This window comes from Kwoniella newhampshirensis, chromosome 3 (assembly GCF_039105145.1).
Source record: "Kwoniella newhampshirensis strain CBS 13917 chromosome 3, whole genome shotgun sequence".
In the NCBI taxonomy this organism is placed as follows: domain Eukaryota; kingdom Fungi; phylum Basidiomycota; class Tremellomycetes; order Tremellales; family Cryptococcaceae; genus Kwoniella; species Kwoniella newhampshirensis.
In genome coordinates this window covers 90,487-118,420 of record NC_089957.1, presented here as the reverse complement: position 1 = coordinate 118,420, position 27,934 = coordinate 90,487, and the positions used below count along the sequence as shown (strand labels likewise).

General features: G+C 50.6%; 8 protein-coding genes across 8 annotated transcripts; 5 read left to right on the top strand and 3 right to left on the bottom strand.

The window, feature by feature from the left end:
* Nucleotides 1–18: 18 nt before the first annotated feature.
* On the bottom strand, nucleotides 19–2,516 carry IAR55_001393 (uncharacterized protein; the record flags this gene model as incomplete). Its single annotated transcript, XM_066944520.1, has 4 exons — nucleotides 19–120; nucleotides 182–912; nucleotides 976–2,275; nucleotides 2,421–2,516. The coding sequence occupies 4 exons, from the start codon at nucleotides 2,514–2,516 to the stop codon at nucleotides 19–21; spliced, it is 2,229 nt and encodes a 742-aa protein (XP_066804443.1).
* A 367-nt stretch (nucleotides 2,517–2,883) lies between these two features.
* On the bottom strand, nucleotides 2,884–5,612 carry IAR55_001392 (uncharacterized protein; the record flags this gene model as incomplete). The annotated part of the gene is made up of 11 exons (XM_066944519.1): nucleotides 2,884–3,281; nucleotides 3,350–3,667; nucleotides 3,726–3,819; nucleotides 3,885–3,977; nucleotides 4,038–4,088; nucleotides 4,147–4,236; nucleotides 4,290–4,337; nucleotides 4,439–4,742; nucleotides 4,898–5,067; nucleotides 5,205–5,377; nucleotides 5,492–5,612. The coding sequence occupies 11 exons, from the start codon at nucleotides 5,610–5,612 to the stop codon at nucleotides 2,884–2,886; spliced, it is 1,860 nt and encodes a 619-aa protein (XP_066804442.1).
* A 304-nt stretch (nucleotides 5,613–5,916) lies between these two features.
* IAR55_001391 (uncharacterized protein) lies at nucleotides 5,917–7,860 on the top strand (the record flags this gene model as incomplete). The annotated part of the gene is made up of 7 exons (XM_066944518.1): nucleotides 5,917–6,143; nucleotides 6,225–6,305; nucleotides 6,373–6,456; nucleotides 6,519–6,587; nucleotides 6,649–7,050; nucleotides 7,113–7,665; nucleotides 7,798–7,860. 7 exons carry the CDS (start codon nucleotides 5,917–5,919, stop codon nucleotides 7,858–7,860), a joined length of 1,479 nt encoding a protein of 492 aa, XP_066804441.1.
* Nucleotides 7,861–10,091: 2,231 nt separating this feature from the next.
* On the top strand, nucleotides 10,092–11,413 carry IAR55_001390 (uncharacterized protein; the record flags this gene model as incomplete). Its single annotated transcript, XM_066944517.1, has 8 exons — nucleotides 10,092–10,233; nucleotides 10,351–10,421; nucleotides 10,543–10,601; nucleotides 10,683–10,756; nucleotides 10,818–10,940; nucleotides 11,002–11,085; nucleotides 11,147–11,197; nucleotides 11,262–11,413. The coding sequence occupies 8 exons, from the start codon at nucleotides 10,092–10,094 to the stop codon at nucleotides 11,411–11,413; spliced, it is 756 nt and encodes a 251-aa protein (XP_066804440.1).
* A 523-nt stretch (nucleotides 11,414–11,936) lies between these two features.
* Nucleotides 11,937–15,602, top strand: IAR55_001389 (uncharacterized protein; the record flags this gene model as incomplete). The annotated part of the gene is made up of 4 exons (XM_066944516.1): nucleotides 11,937–12,289; nucleotides 12,415–12,578; nucleotides 12,634–13,547; nucleotides 13,614–15,602. 4 exons carry the CDS (start codon nucleotides 11,937–11,939, stop codon nucleotides 15,600–15,602), a joined length of 3,420 nt encoding a protein of 1,139 aa, XP_066804439.1.
* Nucleotides 15,603–16,280: 678 nt separating this feature from the next.
* On the top strand, nucleotides 16,281–18,976 carry IAR55_001388 (uncharacterized protein; the record flags this gene model as incomplete). Its single annotated transcript, XM_066944515.1, has 10 exons — nucleotides 16,281–16,495; nucleotides 16,978–17,042; nucleotides 17,109–17,165; nucleotides 17,345–17,501; nucleotides 17,576–17,649; nucleotides 17,769–17,928; nucleotides 17,993–18,074; nucleotides 18,139–18,268; nucleotides 18,344–18,476; nucleotides 18,880–18,976. The coding sequence occupies 10 exons, from the start codon at nucleotides 16,281–16,283 to the stop codon at nucleotides 18,974–18,976; spliced, it is 1,170 nt and encodes a 389-aa protein (XP_066804438.1).
* Nucleotides 18,977–19,515: 539 nt separating this feature from the next.
* Nucleotides 19,516–21,580, bottom strand: IAR55_001387 (pheromone receptor transcription factor; the record flags this gene model as incomplete). Its single annotated transcript, XM_066944514.1, has 5 exons — nucleotides 19,516–20,268; nucleotides 20,321–20,455; nucleotides 20,538–20,710; nucleotides 20,782–20,949; nucleotides 21,298–21,580. 5 exons carry the CDS (start codon nucleotides 21,578–21,580, stop codon nucleotides 19,516–19,518), a joined length of 1,512 nt encoding a protein of 503 aa, XP_066804437.1.
* Nucleotides 21,581–23,165: 1,585 nt separating this feature from the next.
* Nucleotides 23,166–27,831, top strand: IAR55_001386 (uncharacterized protein; the record flags this gene model as incomplete). Its single annotated transcript, XM_066944513.1, has 11 exons — nucleotides 23,166–23,957; nucleotides 24,010–24,812; nucleotides 24,869–25,112; nucleotides 25,175–25,492; nucleotides 25,547–25,894; nucleotides 25,949–26,171; nucleotides 26,226–26,348; nucleotides 26,406–26,788; nucleotides 26,861–27,110; nucleotides 27,245–27,615; nucleotides 27,691–27,831. The coding sequence occupies 11 exons, from the start codon at nucleotides 23,166–23,168 to the stop codon at nucleotides 27,829–27,831; spliced, it is 3,996 nt and encodes a 1,331-aa protein (XP_066804436.1).
* Nucleotides 27,832–27,934: the final 103 nt, after the last annotated feature.

The following is a 27,934-nucleotide window of genomic DNA, read 5'->3' as shown; positions in this document are numbered from 1 at the left end:
AAGACCCAGTACTCTCAATCATAAGCCAATCGCCTGAATGATGAATACCACACCTAGGACCGCAACGACTTCCGCCACGATCAACTGCCATCGATCTTGAATCCAATCAATCATCTTCAACTGGAAGCCGATCCATAAGCCGAACAGCTAATCACATTTGATAGAGCGATGGACGACTCACCGTCGGAATATCAGGACCGAATGGCAGATCTTCGAATACTGTGACTAACCAAGGAGTAGGTGGGTCTTGAATTACATCACCTTCTTCTTCACCTCTATTGCCTAGGTTCCGTGTCTCCTTTGTCCCATCTCGATGTTCGGACGTATCATCACGATGTCTGCGTGAGTGCGACGTCTCCTTGTCGTCCGCATGGCGGTAATGACGATGATGATTGAGGGGCGAGCTTTCACCTTCGTCATGTCGACGTCTATGTCGATGCCGTCGACCTTCCACTAATATATTTTGGGTTGCACGTCTTTCCCGATCGATAGCACTATTTCTACTGTGATTCTTATCGGCCCCTTTTCGCGCGTCTCCATCGTTGAGTTTCCGAGCACCGATCTCCTCACCCAACTCGGTGTCTAGGCCTTGACCGCGGAGTCTTGACTCAGCGTCACCATCCTTTCGGTACTCTGTAACACAAGTTGACCTTTCCCGGAACTCATCAGCAAAATCAGCAGCCGCTATTGGCAGTTGATGGGGTTTCCCTTCATCATAACTAGGATCATCAATACTCCCACCCCTTAGGTACCTGCTTGGAACCTTGTCTGGGAATCCATCACGCCCAGAGCGCATTGAACTCGTTTCGATATCCGAAGCAGATTCGGTCACATAGTCTCCAGTGTGCAGTGGACGAGTGCGAGCAGTCTGTCGCGATTGATTTTCGTCTACTTTTGATTTCACTTTGGGAACTGAGTCATCGGCGGAATCGATACCTATTGCTGATCTATTTGACACGATTTCTACTGATTTACCTTCAAATGCCTTTTCCTCTTGCTCGTCATCCATTTGACGTTGAACCTTAATACCTTGCTCTCTCTCAGATTGGGCCTGTTCATCCTTCCTCACGCCGCCATTTATCAGTTCATGCTTCATGCGATCTTCTCTCATTTCAACAATTCTTCGGCCATCTTCCAGTTCATCCTTGTAATCTTGCCCTTCTGAATTGCGGCGTCCTCTCTCTTCCCTTCGTCCGTTGCCGGACTCTTTGACCTTCGACTCTTCGTCGCTTTCCTCCCCATAAGCACTGATGATCTCGTACTCTCCCTCGTCCCTCTCCGCCTGGTTGGAAGCCGGGAGACGTTTCTCGTGCCTCGTAACATCGAGTAATTTTGAATCCTTCAGTCCTGTGGTAGTCTGATGCTTTGGCTGCACCACTTTCCTAGGCAGATTCAAGTCCTCGCTGGACCTTGATTGTTGAGATAGTTCGCTTGAGTCTACTTCTTTATCTCGGCGTCTCTGGGCTGTCGCCGTGTTATCAGATCGAGACCGACTTATATTAGATACGATTCCCTCGTCCCCGTGGGAAGTCAATGATTCAGTGGTACTATTCTTTCGCTCGTCCTTTGTTTCATTTCCTACATCTTGGATCTCGTTCACCACCTCAGTCGTCCGCGTGAAAGGACTATTCAGCCTGGGACTATTCGGACTACTCCCATCTCTCTTCTTACCCAAACCTAAAACTCTCAGAAACCCTTTCTGTCCTTTCTCCTCATTCCCAGGTCTGTTCACTGACAACAGCACATCCTCTGGACCAGGACCGCGCTGAATCGTCTTGACAGCCGGTACTGGAGATGGTAGCGGTGGTGGCGGTGGGATCAAGACGGATGATTGGGTTTCTATCGTCGTACTTCTTTGACGACGACTTGGTGGTCGAGGCAAATTTGCGCTTGTTTTTGAGACGTTTGATCCTAATTCCGTGAGAGGTGAAGAACGATGGACCAAAGCCTCCTCACCAGTTCGACGATGTCCCATCATGGCTCCGACACGACGAATCTCATCCGAATCACCAAAAGTGGATCTGTTCGTCGTCCCTCTCCTCTCGTGTCTGTTTGAATCTTCATTGCTCGACATCGCCCCACTTGTCAACGGCTGAAAGACGATCCAATGCTCATTACCTAGTCCTTTTCGTAAGGTCTGAACTACCGGTTCTCGCGCGGTTTCGGAGAGCGTATTCGTCTCGACAAGAGGACGGACCAGTTCGACGACGTGATGAACGTCGAGTGAAGGAGGGGATACACCAAGTTGCGTGGCTAGGTGGTTGAGCGAGATTGCCTACAGGAGATGTGGACGACACTCGTACTGTGATCAGCATCGTCATATCTTAGGTAAAAGATACTGTAGAGGAAGAGGGAGTGGGGATGGACACGTGAGGGTGAGGGAGATGAAAAGATCTTGGGGACTATCGAAAGTCACCTACAGGCGCATCGAATAGGACATTTGGTATGGGATCCTGGTCCAGTATCTCAAGGACGGCCTCTAAAATCTGTCCGTCAGGTGGTATTGCTCCACCCATTATTCGTCCTCTTTCGATATCTCCTTGGTGGATCTGAGCTCCTCAGTTCTTTCGCGTTGGCGCTGGTGCGGCAGCAGCAGATCAAAGTTCCAAGCGGTGGATGTGTCCATTCATCATACGAGATGGACATTGATCACCGTATACGACCATTCTTACCTTATCCATCCTTTCTCCGTCCTCGATCAAAGGAGATACCAAAAGTGCCACGATCGCTGTAAACGCCACAGTGAGACGCAGAGACGGTCATGTTCCAGCTACACCCAAAAGCAAGCCGTCAGAGGGGACTCAGTCTTAGCTATCTCACACCACTCTCTTACAACAAGTTGGACTATGCAATGCCATGTTTCATAACCTAATTGTAATACTATCACAACAAGACGAAACTCTCGTCCAAGACACCTTTCTCTCTCACTCTCCATTTCTCCCACTGACAATCGACCATCGCTCTACTAATGACAACTTCGACTCCCTTCCATTCTCCCAGTTCCTCTTCTTTTTCTTTCCTTTTCCTCTCCCTTTCTCTTTCTTCTTCCTCCGCCTCATGCTGCAACGCGAGTGATGATGATGACGAGGGTGGGTTTGTCAATCGAGGGCGTTTGGACTGTAGAGTACTCGTGATAGGACGACGGTTTTGGAGAAAGCCGAGTTCGAACAATGTGAATGCTGTATCGTCTATTCTCAGATGACATGCTTTTGCGATATCGGATAGTGAGATTGTGATGGAGTATTGACCTTTGTAGCCTGGTACAGGTGTTGTGACAAACTCTGCGAGGGACGTCTATCAGAAAACTTTTTGCCAAGATCAACTACACAAAGCCCCACGATACACTTACCTAGATCATTCGATGAGACTTTCTCTCCTTTTTGGGCATCAGTTCCACCGCTGCCATTCACGTGCGCCTCCTTGCGAACGCGCAAAGTTCGCCCTTCTTTGCTTGGAACGGGTTTCACTGGCGATTGCACTTTCTTCGGACTTTCAACAACTGCTTGGAAGGGTTCCGCACTGGCCAGCAACTCTCGGAAGAACCGCAGTATTGCAGACACCCAATACGCTGTGTACCCTTTCAGGCCAAGGTCTGAGAGGGGCCTTTCCGGTGTGCCGGGAGACAAGGTGGAAGGACGGGTGTGTGGATGTTTGGTCAGATAGTAACCTAGTTTCATGCTATATGTCAGTCATCATAACCCATTCATTATCAACATGCAACTCACTAAATTCAATGAGAAGTTTACCGAAACCACGATTCTGGAACGGCGGGAAGGTAACGATGCAAGCTAGATTATAATCGTCATACGACAGCTTTTCCTGTGAGATGAGCCGCAAGCGCTGTAAGCTACACACACGATCTCGAATTCGAGATATTGGTTTACCTTTGAAAAGAACGCCATGACTTGATCTCTTCGACTAGTCGCCGCGTCACAGATCACGTAAAAGAGGAAATTCTCAACGTGGAAGAATACAGACTATCCATAGATTTGAGCTTCGTGACTCCTTCGTAAGGGACGAGGAAGAGCACAGCTCACTTTGTGATCAATAAACAGCTTGCCGAACAGTGACAGGTTTTGGCAGTAGAGCTAAGCATCAAGACAGGAATCAACTTGCTGGTTGGCGATTGCAGACATGATCACATACTGTCGCATTTGCGCCATCTACTTCCCATATCGTATAGCTCCCTCGTTGGTACACTTTCCTGCCTGGCGGTTGTAGCATCGAACATGAGGACTAAATACTGTCAGCTACAACTCTACCAAAGGAAGATGATCACATCTGCTCACTGTATGTCTATCCCATCCCGTCCTGGTTCGCATATACTTGAAGCATAGCTGCGCCGCGCCAATAATTAGCATTTCCACCGCCAAGACCAGACTGGGTGTTTATCAGGACACGATGCCGATCGAAAGAGTCTGAATGCGATGTTACTCACGTCACAAGCCCATAAACGTCCCCTGGCACCTTCACCACCCTTTCCTACACCTCCTGCAAGCATATCGCTGACCGACCTCGACGACTTCAGTGACCTGTTCAATGCTTCTTGTGACGATTGCGCATGATTCGCATGTCCATTTGTGTGCATCTCCAATGCAGATGCGATAGAAGGGAATGAGCTGGAATGGGGAAGTTTTCGCTTCTTGGAAGACGACGACGATGCGATAGTGAACGGGGATGACGTTGAGTCGGCATGAGAGGATACATGTTCATCGACAGGAAGTGGGTAGGGAGAGTAGTACCTGGGTGCGAGAATGTCATCAGCACAAGAGATCTTGATGTGGCAACAAGCACAGATAGCTACCTCAAGGACGTTCAGTCCAGAGAGTAGAAGCGGGAATATCATTTTCGGGAATCGGGAACACGGCAATCGAAACAGGAAGAGCATCATACGCACCAGGTCTTGATCAAATACTCTCCAAACCTCACATCTTCAAAATTCCTTACTCTCGTCATTGTCGCATGTTCCCTTTCTGGAGTAGACTCGACAGAAGGAGAAGGCTCCAGAGCTCTTCTTGAGGTTTCGGCGGGTGCACTAGACGCCTCGGCGAGAGCATCACCGTTGATCTACGGGCAGTGAAAATCGTGGTAAGCTCATGATGTGAAAAGCTACGGCTTGAAATGACCAAGCGTAACTGAACTGTGATTTTGATAGGGGGTGCTGGAGGCTTTATTTTCCATGACAAAATAGTATAGTCACTCACAACAGTATCTTCGATCTTGATTCTCTTGGACGGTCCACCGTTATCACCTTCCACTTCGCTGCCTATCTCATCTTCTCGGAACCACGCATCTAATCGTTTGTCTTGCCCGACGAAGGAGACATATGCTTCTCTAACGCCTTTGTTCAGACGAGTGTCCAGGATTGTAGCCGGGCCTACAGACAATGCGTTTGTATCAGCTCAATGTTCCGATTTCCAGACGGAAGGCTCTCCAAGTGAAGTACAGGTCGGTACAGGTCGGCTTAGGACGCATGAGCTTGGACACTCACGAGCAGGATGTGCATCTCGCTGAACGAGGTATTGACTCCCAATCACCAGCTCTCGCCTATGTGATGGGTCGATTGCTTTGATGACTGGCCTCGAAGGAGTCACAGGAGCCCTTATAGGCATTGTGGTCCTGATCGTCCTTTCGAGGGGAAGGCTGGTAAAGGCTGATATGGGATGGAAAGAGACAAAGAGTTGTGTATACTGGTCGAAACATTGCGAGTTCCCCGACGCGTGAGATCCAGTAGGAAGGACGAGTGGATAACGGAGATGATCTCCAATGTCCGCGCATAAACAATGTCCAGTCAACTGATTGCTGTATAGCTCACCATCATAGCACTTCCTCCGCTCTTTGTGACTGACTTCTTCATCACATTCGCGACATTCACTGTATGCACTGGATCGACAACGAGCGCATACACATGACACTATGTGCGGTCGATATGCTCTAGCACTGAGTAACGAAGAACTGTACGATTCGTTGGAAAACTCATTACCTAGGCTGTTCAATCGAGATCGAAGGAATCGGGATAGGGATAGGGACGAGAATAGCAATGGCAGTGATGATGGGCAAGGTGGTGGTGGTGGAGGAGGCGGAGGAGGAGGAAGAGGGAGAGGTAGACCAAGATGGGAAAGACAACAGGATCATCATCCGACGTGAGTGAATGTGAACTTCCCTCCCTTAAAAACACTGTTGGTCATGTCATGCCGACTTCACCTTCGCCTGGATATGAATAGCTACAATATCGCACCGAGATCACGAGGGACAGTGATCAGGCGTGATCCAGAAGACAATGCAGATGTCATATTAGAGACAATGTGAGACCAGCTGTCATAACCTGACTTCTTCATCGAATATCATAGCTGACGTTCATATCGCCATTAGGCAATGGGGTTTGATACCGCATTGGACGAAATATCCTCCGTCTGGGCCCATGAACACCATAAATGCTCGTTCTGAGGGACTCCTGTAGGCATCGGGCACTTCGCCATTAAATCTGGAGCTCAAGCTGACCAAGACTTCGTTTGCAGCGATGCATCTTCAGGTGGAATGTGGCACGCATTGAAAGGACACAAGAGATGTATCGTACCTGCTCAAGGGTGAGTTGAGACCAGATCTTGTTCAATCCCAGCCGCTTAGCTGATACAACACCTAATGAAGGTACTACGAGTGGCAGAAGAAGTCCTCTAACAAGATCGCGCATTTCACCAGACTCCCTCTTACCGAAGGGACCACCGTTTCATCTCCACCACTCCTCTTCTTTGCAGGCCTATTCGACACAGTCAAATTCGTCTCTCCCGTGGAATCTCGATTTCAACCATCTCCCGACTCGACAGACAAAAGAGAACCATACCCCACTGGAAACCCAATACCGTTGAGCACATTTACGATTCTCACTACCGAACCTGCCAAAGATCTGAGATGGTTGCATGATAGGATGCCTTGTATCCTCACGGGCGAGGAGGAGATCAGGCGATGGCTGGATTTGGGAGAAGCGAAAGGATGGGAAGAAGGGAAAGGCGGGACTGGTGATCTGCTAAAGGGCAAGGAAGGATTGGACAGGTAATTGGCTTCGGACAAATATTGTATTAGAGCTCGAGCAAGCTGACGATAGCACTTCTCAGTTATCCTGTACCTCCAGAGGTTGGGAAAATCGGTACGAATTCTCCTACCTATATCCAACCGGTGTCGGAAAGAGCAGACGGTATAAAATCTTTCTTCTCTAAACAAGCGCCATCACCCGTCAAATCTAAAGTCGAAGCATCCAAGAAGCCTATAAAGGCCGAATCTGCCTTGACCAGTCAGCCAAAGAGGGATCTGAAGGAAGAAGCCGAAGTTCTGGAGACTCAGATAGGAGCTGGAGACGAGGAGAAAGGACTAGGGGATGATTCCAATGCGCCGAACGTCAAGTCTGAGCAGGTCAACGTGGACGAAGCGATCTCCAACATTAAACCAGAAGATACGTCGATCAAGAAAGAAGATGCCATGGAATCGAAGGGATTTCAGCGAGAAACGAGGTCAAAGAGAAAAAGATCAGAGGCCATGGCTATCTCAGAGGAAGGGGTGGTTACTGTTGATGAAGAGGACGAAAATCAAGAAGGCGAACCCAAACTAGCCAAGAAAGGCGGGCGGAAAACACAAGTGGTCAGACGGCCCGATGGTAGTAAGGGAAAAGAGGTGAGTGTGGAATTATCGGATCTGCCGACGGTAGACTTCACCCATCCGCAACGGTGTCTGCACACCGTGACATACATCTGCATCTGTGGCACAATGATAATGTCGATGCTGACCGGAGTCGTGTCCCGCCAGCAACGCGCCATCACGAACTTTTTCAAGTCGCCTTCCAGTGGTAAAAAGGCCGGGAGCAAGTGAGCCCGGCGTCAAGTATGTGTTCGGATATCGGACAAGCTTTGTAGCGTTAGTAACTTACCCGGAGTCGGACCGACAGAAAGAAAAAGTAGTCAGCAGATCTCTTTGCAGTATGGTACTGGTCCGAACGTTCTGTACCACTAGTCATACAGTAGTTCACTGGATATCCGAGGTGAACTTGTCCCATATCGCGCATCGCCGTGCGCGTCCTCGAGGAAGCTACCACAAGCTTCGACCTAATGACTTGATCGGATCCAATCATGCACTCAACCCTCCCGGCTCCTGTCCAAGCGAGAAGAGAAATGTGGATCTATCTACTGTGGTAAAGAGATTTTTACATGTCTTGATGGTTATCCATGTGATCCGCACAATAAACGTACCTGTCGGAGGAACATTTGTTGCAATTTCGGCATGTCTCGTAATTTATACGTTGGTGGAGTGGTTCTTCCCCGTGATATCGTATCATAGACTAGTTGTGTAGATCTACGGCAAACCCAATTCCTCATGACGTCGAGCTGAGTGCTAGGATCGTAACGTGATGACCGGATGCTGTGCATGTTGAGAGTCTAAAGCTCGGACTAATATCCTCCGCATCTGCACTCTAACATCCAATTGTGAAGGGATGAAAGCTTGCTTGCATGAATGCATGTCCTAGAAAATAATGTGAGCCGGATACGGGGTCGGAAGTACGATCTACTACTGGTGATTCCAATCTTGACACGATGCATATCCCCATAAGATCCGACAAGATCTGATCTGCTCTCCATCCCACGATGTATGTATCATTCCTGCTGGTGTCCATTTGTGGGAACGGGATCCGCAGACTTGGTTGGGTGCGGACGGAAGATAACCTCGTGCCGCAGCATTTGCGGGACCACGGTACCCGTGCTCTTGGTGAATCACATTGATTATTGTTTTCAATCCAATCTCCGACGGGACAAATGTTCCAAGTCAATTGTCGTGAAAGACACCGACATCATAACCGTTGTAGTCGTAAGGAATTGGTCTGCGGGCGCCGAATTCCAGTACGAGAGACGAGTCGATGTGGTGCTCAGGAGGGGATCCGCAACACCGCCCTTTCTCGATGCTCCATGCTCCCTACACATTCTGGTTGTTCAATTGAGTGTTCCGCATAAACACCAAGTAGACGACCGGCGACCCATGTCTACGACAAACACATATCTCTAGCTCTTTTCTCTCTTCGTCACAAACGTTTGGTACGGTGTCTCACTTTGGCTTTGCTACGCCACGTAGCTCTCCAAAGCTGTGAAAGGATGTATTTCAGCCTGGTCAGTGCAGACACGTACATCAACCCCATCAAGAGAAGAGGTCCAAGGGATCGTATCCCGGGAATGAACGTATGAGGTGTGGACCTGAGCTCGGCATTGGGATGATGACGTCGTGCCTGAGACAAGATCGTTCGTGACACCCCGGAACCTCCTGAAAAAACACAGCTTCGTCTTCATTTATTGGACCCAACCTACCTTGGATTGACCTAGAGATCCCGTTCTGAAGCTCAAGAGCCCCTCAAACCAGAATTGCAATCGCCAAGGACACCCACAGGCATGTCCGCCTCCCTTCGCTCCACCTTGTCAATCCCCCCATGCTCTCCGGATATTGGCATCGGTGGGAACCTGTATACGGCATGCCGTCGCCTCCTCCAACAATGACTTGCTTGAGTCTTGACTCGGCCTTTACTACTCAAGTCATCCTCGCCCTGTCCGACTTGCACAGGACATGACGAGGAACATGTGCATCTGCATCACAATACGTTATCGACAGATGCTAAGAGTTCAAAAGACGGCTGTGTAAGACAGCAAACCAGTGCGGAAGTAGAACGAGCTCGTGACCAGGACCTTCCCCGCCTCGTCTACCCTGAATAGTGGACGGACGGGGGGTGCGGAGGGCGATGACGGTCCTCATCGATTGGTCGGTAATGGAGAAGCTGAACATGAGTCGGAGGTGACTGATGTCAGTATCTAACTGTCTCCGAGATGCCGCGTGGTCTATTCTTCTCGTCGGCGAGGTATATAAAGTCTTCTTGCACCTGTCACTACGTTCTCTTCTTTCCCTTCTTTATCATCATTCACTGATCACCATAACCGACTTGTGTTCATATAATCATTCCATTCCGACTTTTGTTCAACTGTATCTATCGTTCTTCTCTCGGTTATAATTTCTACTACCTAACTGTATCGTGTTCATTTACTGCTCCATACTGTATATACACAAAAATGTTCCCCATCTCTCTCGCCTCAGCTCTCACTCTTCTGGCTGGCTTATCGACCATCGTCGCCGGGCCCACACCTAGGCAGAACGGGTTGCAGGTCATCAACAACTGTGAAGTCTCTGGTCAGGTAGCTTTGACTTTTGATGGTGAGTAACGCCGTCGTCCCGCCTTTTTATCTATTCTTCCCAAAAGCTCCGGTCCCTCATCTCCTCTCACGCCAACTGCCTGATCAGAATACGCTGACCCCCCCATCCCCCCCCCAGATGGACCTTTTGATTATGAGGGCGATGTAGCTGCCGCTCTTGGAGACCAGAAGGCTACATTCTTCCTCAATGCGAGTACACGATAATCGACGATAAGCACTCCCTTCTTCAATCTATTTGCCCATTGAGCCTGCCGGCCATTCCACTGTCTTCAGCGTGCTTAGAGAGGAAATCGCTGATCGGGGTTTCTAGGGTAACAACTACGAATGTATTTACGACCGAGTGGACCAAGTTCGGGCTCTTCATGCTGCGTGGGTAGTCCAGCTCCGCTCTTGCCTCTCTCTCGATGTTCATGAGCTGATCCTTTCCCTCTAACCTTCCCTCGTCCGCAGGCAACACACCCTCGGATCCCATACCTGGTCTCACGCCGACCTTACCAAGCTTGACGAAGCTGGTATCAACTCTGGTGAGCTCGATCCCTCATTCGACCCAAGCCATACCTTACTGACCGGCCACCTCTTCGACAGAGCTTCAAAAGGTCGAAGATGCCTTCATCAAGATTCTCGGTCTCAAGCCCCTTTACTTCCGACCCCCTTACGGAAGCTACAACGACCTCGTCCTTCAAGTCCTCGCTCAAAGGGGTTACAAGAGTGAGTGACCATGAACATCAGGTTGGCTTGGCGGACGACCTGCTAAGAGATCACCGGGTAGAGCTTTTCCTCTGGTCTGAAGATACAGGAGACGCCAACGGCGAATCTGCTGGCTACTCGCAGAACGTCCTCGACGGCGTCGTTGGTGAGTAAGAATCTCGTGTCTTTGGTAGCCCGTCCACCGCTGACTCCCAAGCACATCTTAGGTGACTTCCCCAAGCCCCACCTCGTCCTTGAGCACTCACCTATTCAATCCAGTCAGTACCCGACCTGTCTTTCTCATATCACGCCAGTCTGGTATTAATGCGCATCGTTTCTCAGCTTCCGGTCAGGTCCTTCCCTACGCGGTCCCCAGGCTCGAGTCTGCCGGCTACAGGCTCGTCTCCGTTGACACTTGTCTCGGTGGTAATGGTGAATGGCCTTACGAGTACATCGGGGAGCCTGGTACTCCTGACGGATCTTGGACATGTTAAACGACGAAGATCGGTTCCATCGTTGTTAGGTGTATGGGAGGAGGAAGAAGAAAGCAGAAGAGGCCACAGATATCGGACACTGTATATCGTTCTCTTGTGTGCTTGACAATGACTGCGACTGAATACTATAATATCGTCATCAACTCTACATGTGTAGCGCAGTGTATTCTGTATCCATAAATGCATTGATGTCTCTTGACGTTACCAAGATTGATATGATGTCTGCGAGATAAGGAGATGTTAGTCACGTGTTTGAAAGTGGAGAAAGGTGGTGGTTATCATTACCAGTGACGTGAGCAGTTGAGCCAAGGACGACCTTCTTTCATCATGAAACATCACTCCATCCCCTATCTATAAAAATTCTCGACTCGCCTTAACACCGACATCACCGTTCCCCTAAGAACATATTTCCAACATTCCTCATGTCCCTCTGAACTGGTTCAAGCACCTGCATAGCCTGCTGGAGAGGTAACAGCGAGGAGATCACTTCGGCAACTGATATCGAGCTGTACAACGCACGACGATGAGCTCGGATCAACCCCCTTCCACACTTCAGGTGGCGGTTCCTCCTCCTATTCCATCTGGCGTGAGCCCATCGACTCCCATCAACCCACCTTTCACACCTTCGACCCAGCCTCTCGACGAAAGCGGTAGCACCGACATTCTTCCAGCGGTAAACCGCGAAACTGACGGTTCCGGCTCAGATCTTCCGCTTGCCGAGAACGCTTGCCTCCCTCTCGAAGGGAGGGAGGGAGAGACATTCGTGTCTGAGAATAGAGGTAGGAGCGCGATGTTGGACGCGGTGGGTGGGTTCGGGAGGGGGAAGATGTGTAACGATAAAGCTGGTTGGGGGAGCTTGCCGTTGAATGTCTTACAGTGAGTTGGACGGCCTATCCTCCATCATCATTCGCCTACATGTACCGTCACAAAGAGCCAATGATCCCAGGCCACTACGTGTGCTCTTATGTCAGTCGCTCATCGATCTCACACCACAACCGCAGCTCAATCATTTCTCACGCAACTGAAGGTGTACATGTCGAGCAGAGGCTTCACGATCGGTGGCCAGCGACATCAAGGTCCCAGTCTTTCGAGCTGATTCAAGCATGGAAGAAGCGGATGCGGCTGTGTGATCTGCGACGCGTCTGCACAGGGTGGAGAGATGCTGGTGAGAGAAGTCATCGTCTCCAGTCTTTGGTTTGACACTGACTTGTAACGTCCAGTCGACTCCCACGCTTTCTGGCCTGATTTCGCGGTCCTTTTCAACCCGTCTCATCATCAGTCGGCTATTCTGGACGAGTTCCGCGCGTCAAGAGTCATGCCCTCCACCACGACTGCCTCGCCGTTATTCTACCGCGCTCGAGCGGACACAATCCACGTCTGTCTGATATGCCGAATCAATCATCCGGATCGCCTCCGCACGTATCCAGCTGACAGAAAGTGTTTGTCGCTCACTCACAAGTTCGGACGGGCACCGATCTGTGAGAGACATCACGATAAATTCTGCTCGAGTTGTATGATGGAAGCCTTCGATATTCGAGCGACCCTCTTGATTGCCAATTCAAACATGATCTGTCCTGCCAATTGGCGTGATATCGATGAGTATGGAAACGAGCGTCCTTACGGCGCACTGGTGTGTAGGGGCTGTCGAAGATCGGCTCTGGACATGGAGATTCTTCGGATTCTCAAGCAATGTGCACGTGGAGGTCCGCTCCGCGGCTTGACCAGCTCTTGGGTTGACATCGGAGCGGTGGGTGATTATCTCGATTTCAACGTCTCCATCGCAGCAGAGGTAGCATACGCTGCCGTCGAGGAACAATGGTTGATCGATCACACGCGATGGAACGAGCTCAAAGTGACTGCTCATGATCTGCAAGATTACGAGAGATTACTGAAGACTCATTTTCTTTCCGATCAAACTACAGAAAGTCGAGCAGGACGCAGGATGAGACTTGCGTGGCAAGCGGAGTTGAGAGGAGAAGATCTGGATGCGCAAGAGATCGAGAAGGACGCACTCGAGATGGAGAGGATGTACCGCGGCTGGTGGAAAGATATGACTAAGAATGAGGTCGACGTTATGGACGAGGATGGTGACGACTTTGAGGACGATGGAGAAGAGGATACCCTGGGAATGAAGGTGAAGAAGCGGATTGCTTCATGTCAAAACCAATCAAGTACTGACATCTCGTCGGTCCTCAAATAGTATCGAAACAAGTTGCGATCAGGGTGCATCAATGATTTCATCGACTTCAGAGTCCGGTCTGCCTTTTGGGTCATGCCTTCCGACGAAGTTCACAAGCTTGCTGTGGAAGAGCAGATAGGGGGACGTATTCGGCCATCTGTCATCCATACAAATCTCGACGATCTCGCCAGGCATTGCATTCACCCATTCCAGAAACGACTCAAATTGGAGTACGACAATCTTATCGATGGTATTCGTGATGTCGGATGGATCTCCCTTCAGACCGACTCAACTAACCCACACAGAGATCCTTTCTTGCCTCCGGAGCGACTGCTCCGGGAATTGGATGATAGATTCTCGACAAAGCTGAGATCGAGGACTGGAGCGGCTATGAACGAGATCGTGAGGATTCTGAAAGATCGCTTCAGAGGAGATGATGATCGCACCGAGAGCCATTGTGCCGAAATGAGGACAGAAGATCTACTGAGAATGCTCGGCGAGGAAAAACTTTGGCTGCCTCGGGGGATGGAGGACCTCGATCAGCTGGAAATGGATAAAAGACTGTGGGAGGAGAAATGGAGCGGAAAGGGTCGACAAAACTTGCGAAGATCACCTCGAGTGGAAATGGAGATGGAGGACACCGGTCCAGTAGACTACGGCATCAAGGAAGAAGCTCTTACTCCTTCCGTCTCCGGCGACGACGATGCTTGGATCAAAGCATCTCCTACTCTGGGAAAACGCAAATCGCCCCCGGACGACGAAGGAGACTTCAGGGATGCTTCCAGCGAAAAACGATCCAGATCATCTAGCGATTCGGAAGATGAACAAAGTGAGACGAAAACGACCCGAATCATCACACCGCACAAACAAACGCACGACGGGACCGACCTCGACGGCGATGGCGACTCCTCCGGGTTGAGGAAAAGGAAGCTCCCACCTTGGCCCGAAAGTCACCATATCGACAGGAGTCAACGTCAGATCACACCTCCTCCGCCGCCGAAATTTGTAGTGGAAGATGCCACGGCCCCTTCGTCTCACCCTCGACCAACGCCAGCAGTCACACGGGTTATGCTGGACATGGATCCCGCGTCCTCGGCACCAGCGTCCCCTTCTCCAATAATGGGCAAAAGACCTGCTGGCGGAGTTTCGGTCGCACTTGAAGTCGATATGGGTACTAAGGAGGATCAGGAACAACGACTGGATGATGAAGCCATCTCACCAGTTGCTCTGACTGATGGAACCCTCAGTTCAAGTGGCAGTGCTGGAACTCTGGAAATGATGCCGATTACGCCAGAGATGGAAGAATGGTCGGACAGCGTCAGTGTGGTACACGTGCCCGCACGCGACAGTAAGGGAGACGTCAAGCTGTCTGCGATGGTCGCCCACACCCCTGGCACTCATAGTCTCGAACAGAATGCCCAAGTCCCTGGTCAAGGGCCGGTCGCAGAAAAGAACACCCTCTTTGTATCCCTGGACGCAGATTTGGATCAGCAGGTCCGTCATGCATCATCCGCCAGCACTCCCGCCGCAGATAGCACGTCTGTCGAGGACGATATTTCGAGCGATAAATCTGTTATCGATACCGCTACTAAGTCGTCCAAACCGCCTCCCGAGATTCCCGCCGACCCGGACTTCGTTGAAGTGGATGCGGACTTCGATGATGAGGACGAGGAATCGAGCGACGAGGAACGCGAAACAGAGACCATGATGGAAAGAATCCGCGCGGAATTTAACAAGAGAATCATCGCCCGGCAATTCCAGCTTCAGGCGTTGGAACCGAGTGTCCCTTGGATCCCCCAACCTTTCATCCACCCGCATCAGACCGTGCCTATCCCTGTGATCAATCTCGGTCCAGGCGCGACAGGCACATTGATGAGCGGGTGGTATGAGGCGAGATCCGAGTTGAGGGAGTGCAGGTGTAGGATCTGTGAGAGGGCGAGGATAAGAGCTTGGAATAATATGGCAGCCATCAGCCGGGCGGTAGGAGAGGGTTGGGGAATACTGGGATAGATTGAGGGACTATTGGTGGCGGGGGAAGATCGGGCGAAGAAAAGGAGGACAAGAAGATTGAGGCGATCGGTCTCAAGAGGAAGGATAGTGTCGGTGACGAAGAGATGGCAAATCTAGTACGGAAGTAGCAAGCGATTGAAGTGGAGACAGGGAGTGAACGCAAGAATTCAGACTGGTAGCTTGGTGCGAGATTCCCGAGAGACAGGCAAGGGGAGGAGACACACAACACGCCCGAAAAAAACCTTCGTCATGGGTGTCGATACGATGGCGAGATGATTCAACGACAAGTTGTACGAACGATGAGCGACACGATGAAGAAGATTGTACATATGTAGAGATCATTCTGTTTCTATAGCATATGCATCGAGATCTGTGTAGTCAGATGAAAAGTTAGGCGCGCTCCCACGATTCCACGATTTAGACGCGTCCGATCGTTCGTATCAATGTCCAGTACAAGTCGGGACTGCTAAAGGGACATTGGATCTTTCGGTAGTTACATGTCAAGAGCTTCACTTGTATGACTTGGTGCATATCAAGCCGACTCCTCCTGATCGCAATCACTCTATATCTCCACCTCCCCTCTTCATCTTCAGTCGGCTCTCCCAACGTTATCCACATCGGAACCTCTCCAGCAGCCAAGATCAACGTCGTACTACGTACGCACTTGGACAACCTACAATGTCCTCCCCAACCCCGATGGACGTCGACGTGGACGAACCCCTCCCTGTCTCGAATGGCAATGGCAGTGCTACAACCAATCCGAAACCGGCCAATGCGATGGCTGCGTCGATGGCCAACGCTAGTGCGAAAGGGAAAGGGAAAGCGGATCATGAAGCTCAGAATCGGCAGGCGGCGGAGATCAAAGCTGCGAATGAGAGAGAGGGATTGCCTTGGTGAGTCTCCGCCCTGTCGCTGAATACGTCTTGGTGCTATCTCTTTGCTCGATGTGTGTGGAAGTTCGTGTTGGATGAGCTGAACCCGCCTGTTTGGGCGTATCATGATGAACGCTTTGAAAGAGATGGAGGATGTGGAGAAGATTCCTCGTACACTTGACCCGAATGCTCTGTGCTTGTTTTTCCCCCCCTCTCTCTCTCTTCGATTTGGCTTCGGGTGGCCGACGTTTCACATGATGCCCGACGTCTTCGACTCTGCAGATCAGTTTACAGATCTGGACAGACTTGCAGTTCGTCGGAGATGTCATGGGACAGGAGTTCATAAAGGGCCAGAAGCGAGGCTCGTAGTTTGGCATCCGTGTCGAAAATGCGGCATGCTTGAAGTGAAGAAATCAGTTGCATCGAGCCATGATCAGCTCGATCGATCAGTGATTATCTACAGCCTCTAGAGCAAATTAGCTGATCTAAAATGCCTCTGACAGGGTGGAGAAATACAGACCTGTCTCACTTGACGATGTCGTTTCGCATAAAGATACAACGACGACCAGTGAGTCATGGCGTATCGCCGTCTCATCCGAGGATGGTGCAGAATCGTATTGACCTTCGATCGCAGTTGAGAAATTTATAGAAGCCGGACGACTTCCGCATCTCTTACTATACGGACCTCCCGGTAAGTTTGTATAGCTTCCTGCGCAGTGGTCTGCTACTTCAATTCTCGTCGTCGTCGGAATCTCCGCTCTCTCAATCCTCAACCATTCACTACTGTCCCTTGAACCCCTAGCTCAAGATGTCCGTCCGTTCATGCATCGCCACGGAAGCCGTCGCTGACAGTCGCGTGCATGATCGTAGGAACCGGTAAAACCTCCACTGTACTTGCCCTCGCTCGCCGGCTCTACGGTCCCCCTTATCGAAAACACATCCTTGAGCTTAACGCTTCAGATGATAGAGGTATCGATGTGGTTCGGGAGCAGATCAAGAATTTCGCTATGACCAAGGTGTTGTTCTCGTGAGTTTCTTCAATATTTAAAGCAAGGGGAATGTGTAAACAGGACACTGGCTCATTCGCCACCATCACCGCAGGAAAGGGTTCAAGTTAGTCATCCTTGATGAGGCGGATATGATGACACAGGCCGCTCAGTCTGCTCTCCGACGAGGTGAGCACCCACAAGATTCTCCCTTTTACTTGCTCCTGTATCTTCACCCGTCGAAAGACATTCGCTGCCTAGCTACACGAATGTACATATGGTGGATTGCTAAATCCTCCCATTGATAGTCATTGAGACACACACGAAGAACGTCCGATTCTGTATCCTCTGTAATTACGTCAACAAAATCACCCCAGCTATTCAATCACGATGTACGAGGTTCCGATTTTCACCTTTACCTGAGAGTGAAGTGCAGCGAAAGGTCGATGAAGTGGTAGAGAAGGAGGGGTGGGTGGCTATATCAGCTCACTGCAAGCAAGACGTAGCTGACTGAAAGGACTGGACATTGCAGGGTCAATATCACTGATGATGGGAAGGAAGCGTTGCTCAAGCTCTCACGAGGAGATATGAGAAGAGCTCTCAACGTTCTACAGGTCAGCTGGGTATCCCCGGTTTGGAAGGATGCGAAGTGGGTAAGCTGACGACCGTTGTGATCAGGCTTGTCACGCAGCATATGAAGTGGTCGACGAGACGGCAGTGTACAACTGCACAGGTAATCCTCATCCGAAGGATATCGAACGAGTTGTCCAAAGTATGATGTCAGACGAATTTGGAACGAGTTATTCCCGTGAGTCCAGTCAGCTCAAAAAGATGATCGATGTCTGCTGTGTCGTGACAAGAAGCTGAAGTACATCTGGCTCAGTGATTACTTCTCTGAAGATCGACAAGGGTCTGGCATTACAAGATCTGATAGCGGGAGCGTACGAGTTCCTGGATACTGTCGAATTGCCAAAACAAAGTAGGATCTATCTGCTCGATCATCTGGGCAGTACAGAGTAAGTTCATCGACGTCCTTCTCTCCTATCCTATCCTATCCTATCCTGTCCTATCCTATCCTATCCTATCCTATCCTATCCTATCCTATCCTATCCTATCCTATCCTATCCTATCCTATCCTATCCTATCCTATCCTATCCTATCCTATCCTATCCTATCCTATCCTATCCTATCCTATCCTATCCTATCCTATCCTATCCTACCCTATCCTATCCTATCCTATCCTATCCTATCCTATCCTATCCTATCCTATCCTGTCCTGTTCCACTCACATGATACATACCCCTCATTCTCCCCAGATGCCCTCCTCGAAATCTCTTTCTTTCCGTTCTTGCTGGAGGCATATCACTGATTTGTCTATCGGATCGTCCCTGCTGATGACGTTGCTCCTGTTCTACCCAGACATCGACTATCAGTCGGCGGGTCCGAGAAAATGCAATTGACAGCATTGCTAGGAGCTTTCAAGCTCGCTGTCGAGTTGTCGCAGAAGAAAGTCTAGGTGGCAGCGAGAAGAGCGAAACCAGGCTCTAATTATGATTAATACGATAAATTGTGTCCTAGCCTAATCGTAGTAATTCATGTTCCACTGGCGACGTGTGGCCCATGTCATCCCTCATGCAGCATGTATCACGTTCGAAAACCTTCGCACTGAGCATTGGGTATCATCACAGGATATCTTGTCTACTTGGATCATCCGTTGATCGTTGATCGTTGATCGGAAGAACGAAAGTATTCAGAAAAAAGAAATACGACGGTATTACAGTCACCAAATCGGATTTACATCGACGCAATGGTAATCACAACATGTCTGGCCCAACAAGTCGTCCGAATCAGACACAACGTCCGTCTTTCCCTCCATTCTCACTCACTCGGTCGCTCTACTGAGTAGCGAGTCGTGAAAACAAGAGTGAGGAGGGAAGGGCCAAAAGAAGGGGAACAAAAGGGGAAAGACGAATCTCAACGAAAAGCCACAATACTGAAAGCATCCCAAAGTTTGACAAAGGGAGACCAATTACGACATATTGACACAGACCGACCCTACATACCCATCCCCATCATCCTTTCTCTCTCACGCTGAGCTTGCTGTTGTTGCTGGAACAACTGCTGCTGTTGATGGTGATGTATGTTCATATACTGATGTTGCTGTTGTTGCTGCTGGTGATGGTGATGTTGTTGAGTGGGAGGTGCGTAATATGGATATCCACCTTCTTGTCCTGGTGGAGGAGGCGGTGGATATCCATAATGTCCTTGGGGTGGTGGTCCACCGTGTCCTGGTCCTGTCTGTTGACCACCCGGAGATAAACCTTGCTGGTATTCTGGCGGGATATGGAATCCTGCTGACATGGGAGAATGGAGTGATGGATCGATCAAACCACCAGAAGAAGGATGAGCGTTGTGAGGGCTGGCTTGTCGATGAATATCCGGTATGGAAGGAACGGGGGGAATATCCAATTCGGGTGGAGCCTGAGGTTGAGAGCTTGCCGAAGCAGAGGCTTGACGTTTTTTCCCCGACGGCATCCGCTTCTTCGGTCGAGCAGAGACAGGCGTACCTTGACCGATAGCAGAGGCAGCATCGGCCTGATTTTGCTGATGTTGATGAGCCGAGGCCGCCGCAGCAGACTGTTGTTCTTCCGAAGCGGCTTGCGCGGACGCAGCCATAGCAGCCGAGGCAGCAGCCGTCAGCTTATGAGGTCGGATGGCAAGACCACCATTCTTAGACTTGGTAGCGGGAACGGGTCCACCCAAAGGTTGACCATCGGGACCGAAACCATCGGGTGCGTTAAGGCAGGCCTATGTACAATGTCAGTCTGCTGACTTTCGAGCGATGCATGGCTTCACACACCTGGATCAGATTCTTTCCCTCCGCTTTCTGCACCAGTGGTTGAAGCTTGGTCGTAGTGAAGGTGTACACCAAACCGGTCTCTGAAACGACCAGTAACAACACCTGAGTCCCAGTAAGAATCGACAGCTCGTACGCCTGTGGGAAAACCATAAAATCAGTAAGCACTTTTGCCACCCAGGTCACAAGCCACCCAGCCGGGGAAGAACAAGCCACTCACCTTCTTCATGATGCCCGCCTTTCGCTTTGAGAAAGTAATATGTCTCCTCGACTTATCACTGATATACTCAATTCTGATCTTCCTTCTGCTGGGTTCACCGTCTTTTTCGACGTAGGTAAAACCGCCTGCTTCGTTCGAACGGACTCGCTTCCCGGAGGGTCCCTCGGTCATGTCTACACACCCCACGCGCACATTCAGAAACGACCCATACGACGATAGCGATAGCGCGTTCAGAACCACTCACCGCCGTCATCGTCATCATCGTCGTCACCCTCCAGCCCGGTCTCGGTTTGAAACATGTCATCGACGTCCACTCCTGCGCTGGAGGGCACATCGCCCATGCCACTCGCGCTGGTCGGCGGCTGAGGAGTCAGTTGGCCTTGTGAGACAATCGTGGTAGCAAGCTCGGTGGCTTATAATGGTCAATGTCGAAGAAGGACATGAAGGAGATGAAGGTTACAAGATTGGTTTATGTGTGTCAATCGGCAAGGATGTGCGATGAGCATGTGGGAGAGTGAGAAGAAAGCAGCGCGATCATAACAGTAAGATGACAAGATATGTCGGACGAAGGGAAGTGAGTACCGATACGTTGACACAACGATGACAAAAGCGAAAGTGTAAATGATCGAAAGGATACGGAGAGTAAATGCGCAGTCAGCGATCCATCTCATACAGCTTGAGAAGCAAGTACACCGAAAGCAGTGGCGAGTACCACGGAGAAGTGGTCTACGAGGAGATGAGGAGGCTATCGACCACTCACCATTGAGGATCTCTTCTTTTGACTCTTCCCCTTCTTCTGTATGGTTCGTAAAATCTCTCATGTCCACACCCAGACCCTCGGCTCCAAAATCGTGGACCATGTCCAGATCCAGACCGTTCTCATCTTTGGCATCTGTGATATAATCCTCCATCGTAATCGAGACGGTACGAGGCGCCTTTGAGTTGACCGAATCGGGAATCGCGAGTGAGAATGCGGGGGTCAATCGCGGTGCGAATGGGTTCGGTTTGCCGGCTCCTGGTGAGACTGGGGGAGAAGGATTCATCCAACTGTATACGACGCGAGGGCTTTATGACGAGGAATCGCTGCGACAATCGAGTGGCAAAGCGAGGCTCGGGTTTAGTGGAAAGGATTGTTCACTGGTTTGTTCGCTCGTGGTTGACGCGTTCGATTTCGACGTGAAGGGCTGTAATAATGTGCGCAATAGTGTCAGTCAAAAGCGGTCCTCACGATCCGATGCAGAATTGGGGGTCAAACTAAGGGAAGCGCACGCCAACGATTGGACGCTGTGTTGATCTGCGACGATCAATTGGCTGACCAGCCGAGAGAGCAGCAGACCAGTGTTCCGCTGTTCCACGACTGTCGATGGACCCAGATCGCACACATGATCTTGCAGATGGCTTCGAGGTCGACGACGAGGAGGGGACTTACTGTGGCGAGACACGATTCAAGAGGAAGGACTCTTCTACCATAACAAATGTCGATTGAAGGATGCGAAGTTTGTCGTCCGCGAAAAATGACATAAGATTGGGTGAGATTGTCGTGGGCAAGCGGCGAGAAAGAAGATGAATCAGAGAAACGCGTCAGCATGCATCCATCTGCGGAATGAGCCTCGCCTGCATGCATCAGGATGCGTTGATCACGATGGGAGGTGTTTGGTTGCAGCTCTCATGCACGACTGTCAACACCAAACGCGTTGAAAACGGTTGTTTGTAGAGAGGAGGAGATGCTCTCAACGAGATTGATCTCGCTTCCCACCAGCGATGGCATCCATCATTCATCCTTCCATCCATCGTCCACTTCTGTGTGCATGACGATGGTCGTCTGAAGACTATCCATCAAAGGTAGTTGTTGTTGTTGTTGCTGCTGCTGATTAGATATCGTTTTTGGTGGGTTGTTGCTGCTTTGGGTATTACTTCCTCTTTTGGTCTTGTTGTTTGTTGACACAAAGCACACCCTTTCCACCCCCCCTCCCCCGCATAGACCACACAACAAGACTAGTCCGTATAGCAATATATGCGAAGGATGCTTCCAACAAACTCACCTTGATTTGTGTATGTATGATTCTCGTTTCGTGTGAGATGTGTTTGATGGAGCAACAAGAATTGGATGAGATAGGAATGTATGATGAGATGGGAAGGGTGGATGGATGGAATGAATGAATTGTTTTGTTGTTGGTTTCTATGGTGTTTGGCTTACTCTGATTCTCTACGGTGACAGCTGGGTGTTTTGACCCGGGGGGGGGGGGGGATTCGAAAGTGAGAGACGGAGCGATGGCTGGACGGAACCTAAACTCATACACTCTCTCTTCACCCAGAGAAAACAGGTCTTAATCCCATACATGACAGGGATATATTGCCGAAAGAGGCAGTCCATTTCAGATCAGATCAGATCAGATACGTCACGTGATACACCACCACGTTGTGGAGGATTGAGATTTTGAAAGTTGGGAACAGGTCCCAGTGCAGTCAGCATACCGTAGAGAAATCAACGTTGGATTGGCGGTACTTTCAGATTTGATGGAACAACATCCGGTTCTATAGGTCCACAGAGAGACAGTCATACATAGTCTCAAGGACCCAGTCTCTTCCCTCCCAAAACCTCTCGTTCAAAAGGCGGATCTTGCCACGATGACGACCGCACCTATCGACTTTGCCACCTCCCTCTCCAACATCCGACGACTCACCTCTTCTTCTTTGCCCCATCAGTCCAAACCAGCTCAGCTTCTCGTAGCCATCGAATCGACGATATCCACTACACTGAAGAGCGATGTCCTCCCGCACTCTTCCACCGCTTACTTTGCTTCATTGCTGCAGTGTCTCGAGAAGGCATGTGCCGATCAAGTCCCGTCGACAGGGCAGGACGAGGAGATGGCGGAGACTGAGAACATGGGACAAGGCGCCCTTATACCTGCGACTCTGTATCTCCTGGCCATCGTCATTCCTGACACACCGACACAAGTCGTCTTGTCAAAGGTATCGCCAACGCTCGAATGCGTGCTTCCCTTGTTCGAGACCGCATTGGAACATCCACCAGCACTTCGATCTCTCTTGCAGATCAACACGTCATTGCTTCTCATCGCTCCGCCAGCCTTACTCAATTCATCCCCTCTGCTGAAGAAGGCTTTCAATTACCTGCTGGAACTCAACCTCGACCCCCGGCCCAAGGTCCGTCACCTGGCTCAAGAGGGTGTACGAAAGGTTTTGACGACGCCCATTCCACCCAGAGTCAGTCCAGGAGCTCACCCGTACCTCCCTCGAGCGAGAGAGTGGGTGGTGGGTATCCTGGAGGACGAAATCAGAACAGGTGGTGGGAGTAAAGGGAAGAAGGCAAGGTTCGCCGATGGTGAGGATGGTGAAGGAAAGAGAGCAATCTGGGTCGTGCAGGGACTAAGAGGATGGGTTGCGGTATGGGGGGACGAGGTATGTTCGTTTACGAATTCTCACGAGTCGAGCTGACACTTGATTTGAACAGCAATTATCATCACTCTGCAGCATGTTGCTCTCTCTTCCACCCCTTCCCCATCTCACACCGCAAATCTACTCCCTACTCGCCCACCTTCTGTCTCCTCCCCCCGCCGACGCGGCTGGTCCAACACCGTCCGTCCTCGCCAACCTTCCAACCATCCTCGACTCGTTGTTGAACTCCCCTCCGAGCTCTTCTGACACACCCACTTACCTTTCTGCCATCACATCTGCTTTGGTGAAGATGGCACTGCAAGACACGTCCCTTTTGCCCACCTACCTCCCCAAAGCCTTTAACCTCATCTTCACCGACATTCTCCTGGCCCCTTCGACCTCTCCCGCTGTTCTTACCGCTGCAGCCGATGCCATCGGCTCACAGGGTATCCTGAGATACTGCATCACCGATGAGATGATCCTGTCGACCTTGACCTATGTCCGACAAGGCTCACAGGTCGCTGGTGCGAGAAAAAAGTCAAAGACGCCTTTCTTGTACCGCCTCATTCTTGCTACTACAGACGCCATGAACACCCACGCTCTCCGAATCACACACTTCCTTTCCATCTTCACCGCTTTAATCTCTCGACTCCGTCTTCGAGTGACGGAATCGGAGGTCGCTCAGGGTGACGAGAGTGGAAGGGGAAAGACAGCGGCTGAAGAGCTATTGCTTAATATGGTACAGGAGGTCGGTGATCTCAGACATCAGAGAGGTTTCGAACCGAAAGAGAAGGTGGATGAAGTTATCGGTATGGCGATCGAGGTGATCGGTGTGCAGGCGGTACTGAGTGTTCTTCCGCTCAACATCGAGCCTGACGCGTGAGCTGCCTTCCATGAGCGGTATACCCCTTGAAGCTGATGTATACCCCTTCCAGGTCCGGTGCCACTCCTCAACCCGGTCGTGCTCACTTGCTTCCTCTAATTCGAGCTCGAACCACAAATGACTCTATCGCCTTCTTCGCTACCTACTTCCGGCCTTTGTCGGAGAGGATCTTCCAGAAGAAAGTTCACGCTGAGGATCTGGGTCGAGGGTCCGAAGCAAAGGTCTGGGAGGTCATCGTTGGTCAGATCTGGGATTGTTTCTCGGGCTTCTGTGAGATGCCTAGAGATATGACGGAGGTGAGGTCAACAAATTGCTGGCGATTGATCACTCAGCGTGACGCTAACTACGGTCGAAACAGGGCTTGACGACTCCCTTCTTGAGCCTGATCACCAACTTGCTTTACACTCAGCCTCTCCTCCTTCCTTCTCTGCTGCGAGCTCTTTCCCTGCTTGTCTCCTCCACGAAGACTCTGCTCGGATCTGCTGCGCCCCCAGAGGAGTTGCGAAAGCAGTTTGGTCTTGACCAGCAGTCAGCCAAGGAGAACATGGCACTGCTGAAGACTCTTGCAAAGGACATGGTTTCGGTGCTTTTGAACGTTTTCAGCAAGCTTCCTAGAGAGTCGAGGGGTATGGTCGGCGATGTGATTGGCTTGTGGGTTGGAATCATGACAGAGCAGGTGAGCCTCGTTCAACGACGTCGATCAAGTGTCGATGCTGAAGATTATATACAGGACATCATCGATACGTACAATACTGTCACGACTCATCTTTCAGCAAATCTGCACAACATGACTCCTCCGACCCCCGGCGCATCACCCATCTCGCACACTATGCTCGATCTCCTCATCATTTTCGTTCCTCAACTTCCGCCCGCTCAATCCATCGCTCTGTTCAATGCCGCTTCTCAAGGAACAATGCTCGAGCACAAGGATGCTACGGTGCAGAAGAAGGCTTACAGGGCTTTGAAGAGGTTGTTAGAGAGCGGACGATTGGGCGAGAAGCAGAGCAAGGAAAGCCTGGAAGTGTTCGTGAAAAAGCTCGGTGAGGCTGGTGGCAGTGTCGGACCTGGAGCCCAAAGAGTGAGTGACTTGCCGTCCGTGCTTGACCGCACTAGCTCACTGTCATTCTCGCAGGATCGGCTTCAACTCCTTTCGGCTTTGGTCGAAGCCCTTCCCAAGGACTCGCTTCATCTTATCCCAGAGCTTCTGTCTGAAGCCGTTCTCGGTACCAAGGAAATCAACGAGAAGGCTCGAGATTCTGGTTTCGACCTTTTGGTGCTTATGGGTAAGAAGATGGCCCAAGGTGGATCAGTGCAGGTCGAGGCGAGTGAGGATGATGAGGAAATGGTACAGGCTGGTGAGCGAAGTTCATCCTTACAAAATGATTGAAGCTAATGATCGCTCCTTATAGGTACTGTTGAGGCTAATGCTGAGGAATATATCACTATGGTTGCTGCTGGTCTGACTGGCGCTACCCCTCATATGATCAGTGCGAGCATCAACGCTTTGTCCCGACTTCTTTTCGAGTTTAAGGGTGAGTAGTCCTTCTCCGTAGCCACGAAGTCAGGCAAAAAGCTGACTTGTCTTGCAGATGACATCTCTGAGTCCACAATCTCCGAGCTGGTCGCGACCCTTACTGTCTTCCTCACTTCCAAGAACAGAGAGATCGTCAAATCTGCTCTTGGTTTCACCAAAGTGTCCATCGTTTCTCTGCCGCTCGCAACCCTCCAACCACATCTCCCTGCCCTCGTCCCAGCACTGTTGGGCTGGGTCCATGATCACAAGAACCACTTCAAGTCGAAGACTGTTCACATCTTCGAGCGGATGATCCGAAGATTCGGATTCGATGAGGTGTACAGGAATGCTGGTGAGGAACGGGATAACGAGAGGAAGGTCTTGCAAGGGATCCGAAGAAGGAAAGAGAGGGCCAGGAAGAGAAAGGCGGCCAAGGGAGATGACGATGAAGATGAGCAGGTGAGTTTTGCTTCAATCGTCTTGGTCTGGTCTCTGAGAGCGATGATTGACGACGTCGTACTTCTTCTATAGAAACCCCGTCAATCGTCTGGAAACGCTTTTGACGATATCCTCTACAATTCAGATTCTGATCTTTCGTCCGATGGCGAGGATGATGACTCTCGTCCTGCCCAACATCAACAGAAGGGTGGTAAGCGAGCTCAACAACAAGCGGCGCAACAGGCGAAGAAGGGGAGAGGGAACGAAGGAACGGCGTATATTCGGAATGAAGGAGATGAGCCTATGGATCTGTTATCGAGGAGCATTGCGAGTGGTATTGCGAGTGAGTGTCTGGCTCTACCGTGGACTTGGCGTAATCGTACATCAGTTGCCTTCAACGACCTGGCCACTATGGCTCATACTCTATGGTTGTTGCACAATCGAGAGAATTTTACTGACCCTTTCCTCCCATCTCAGCTTCCGACCCATCAGCCCAACCCCGTCGCCGAAAACCGGGTCAAGACGCAGCCAAATTCGCCACTGACAAATCCGGAAAACTCATCATCGCCGAAGACATTTCTTCAGGTGACGAAGCCGGACCTTCGAACGATATCAGTGCCGGAGCCGGATCCGCCTTCATGGCGACTTCGCGGGCTATTGATGGAGCTACTCGTGATTCTAGGGGTAATTTGAAGTTCAACAGGAACACCAAGAGAGCACGAGAAGAAGAGCGAGAGATGGAGATGGCTGAGGAAGGTGCTGGTGCTGGTGGTAGAGGTGGAGATAAGATACAGGAGAGAAGGAAGAAGAGAGTCGCAATGGGTCTTGGAGAGGAGTTCAGAGCGAAGGTAAGCTGACGATCATGATTGGCTATTGTGAAACCTGTGGGATCAAGCTGAACGACATCTGGGTCTGATGCATAGCGAGCCGGAGGTGATATCAAGAGAAATAACGGACCCGACCCTTATTCGTATGTCTCTCTTGGTCAAGCGAGTGGACGAAAGAAGGGAAAGCCGGGACCGAAATTGAATCTCACGAACAAGAAGAGAGGATCGGGGCATTAGAGTGGAGTGGTGTGTGTGGAGCGTTGTGTTGGGTGTGGAGTCGGTTTCGTGTATGCAAGGCTTGTTTTCAGCTTCTGTTGTTGCATTGAAGGTAAAGTTGGTG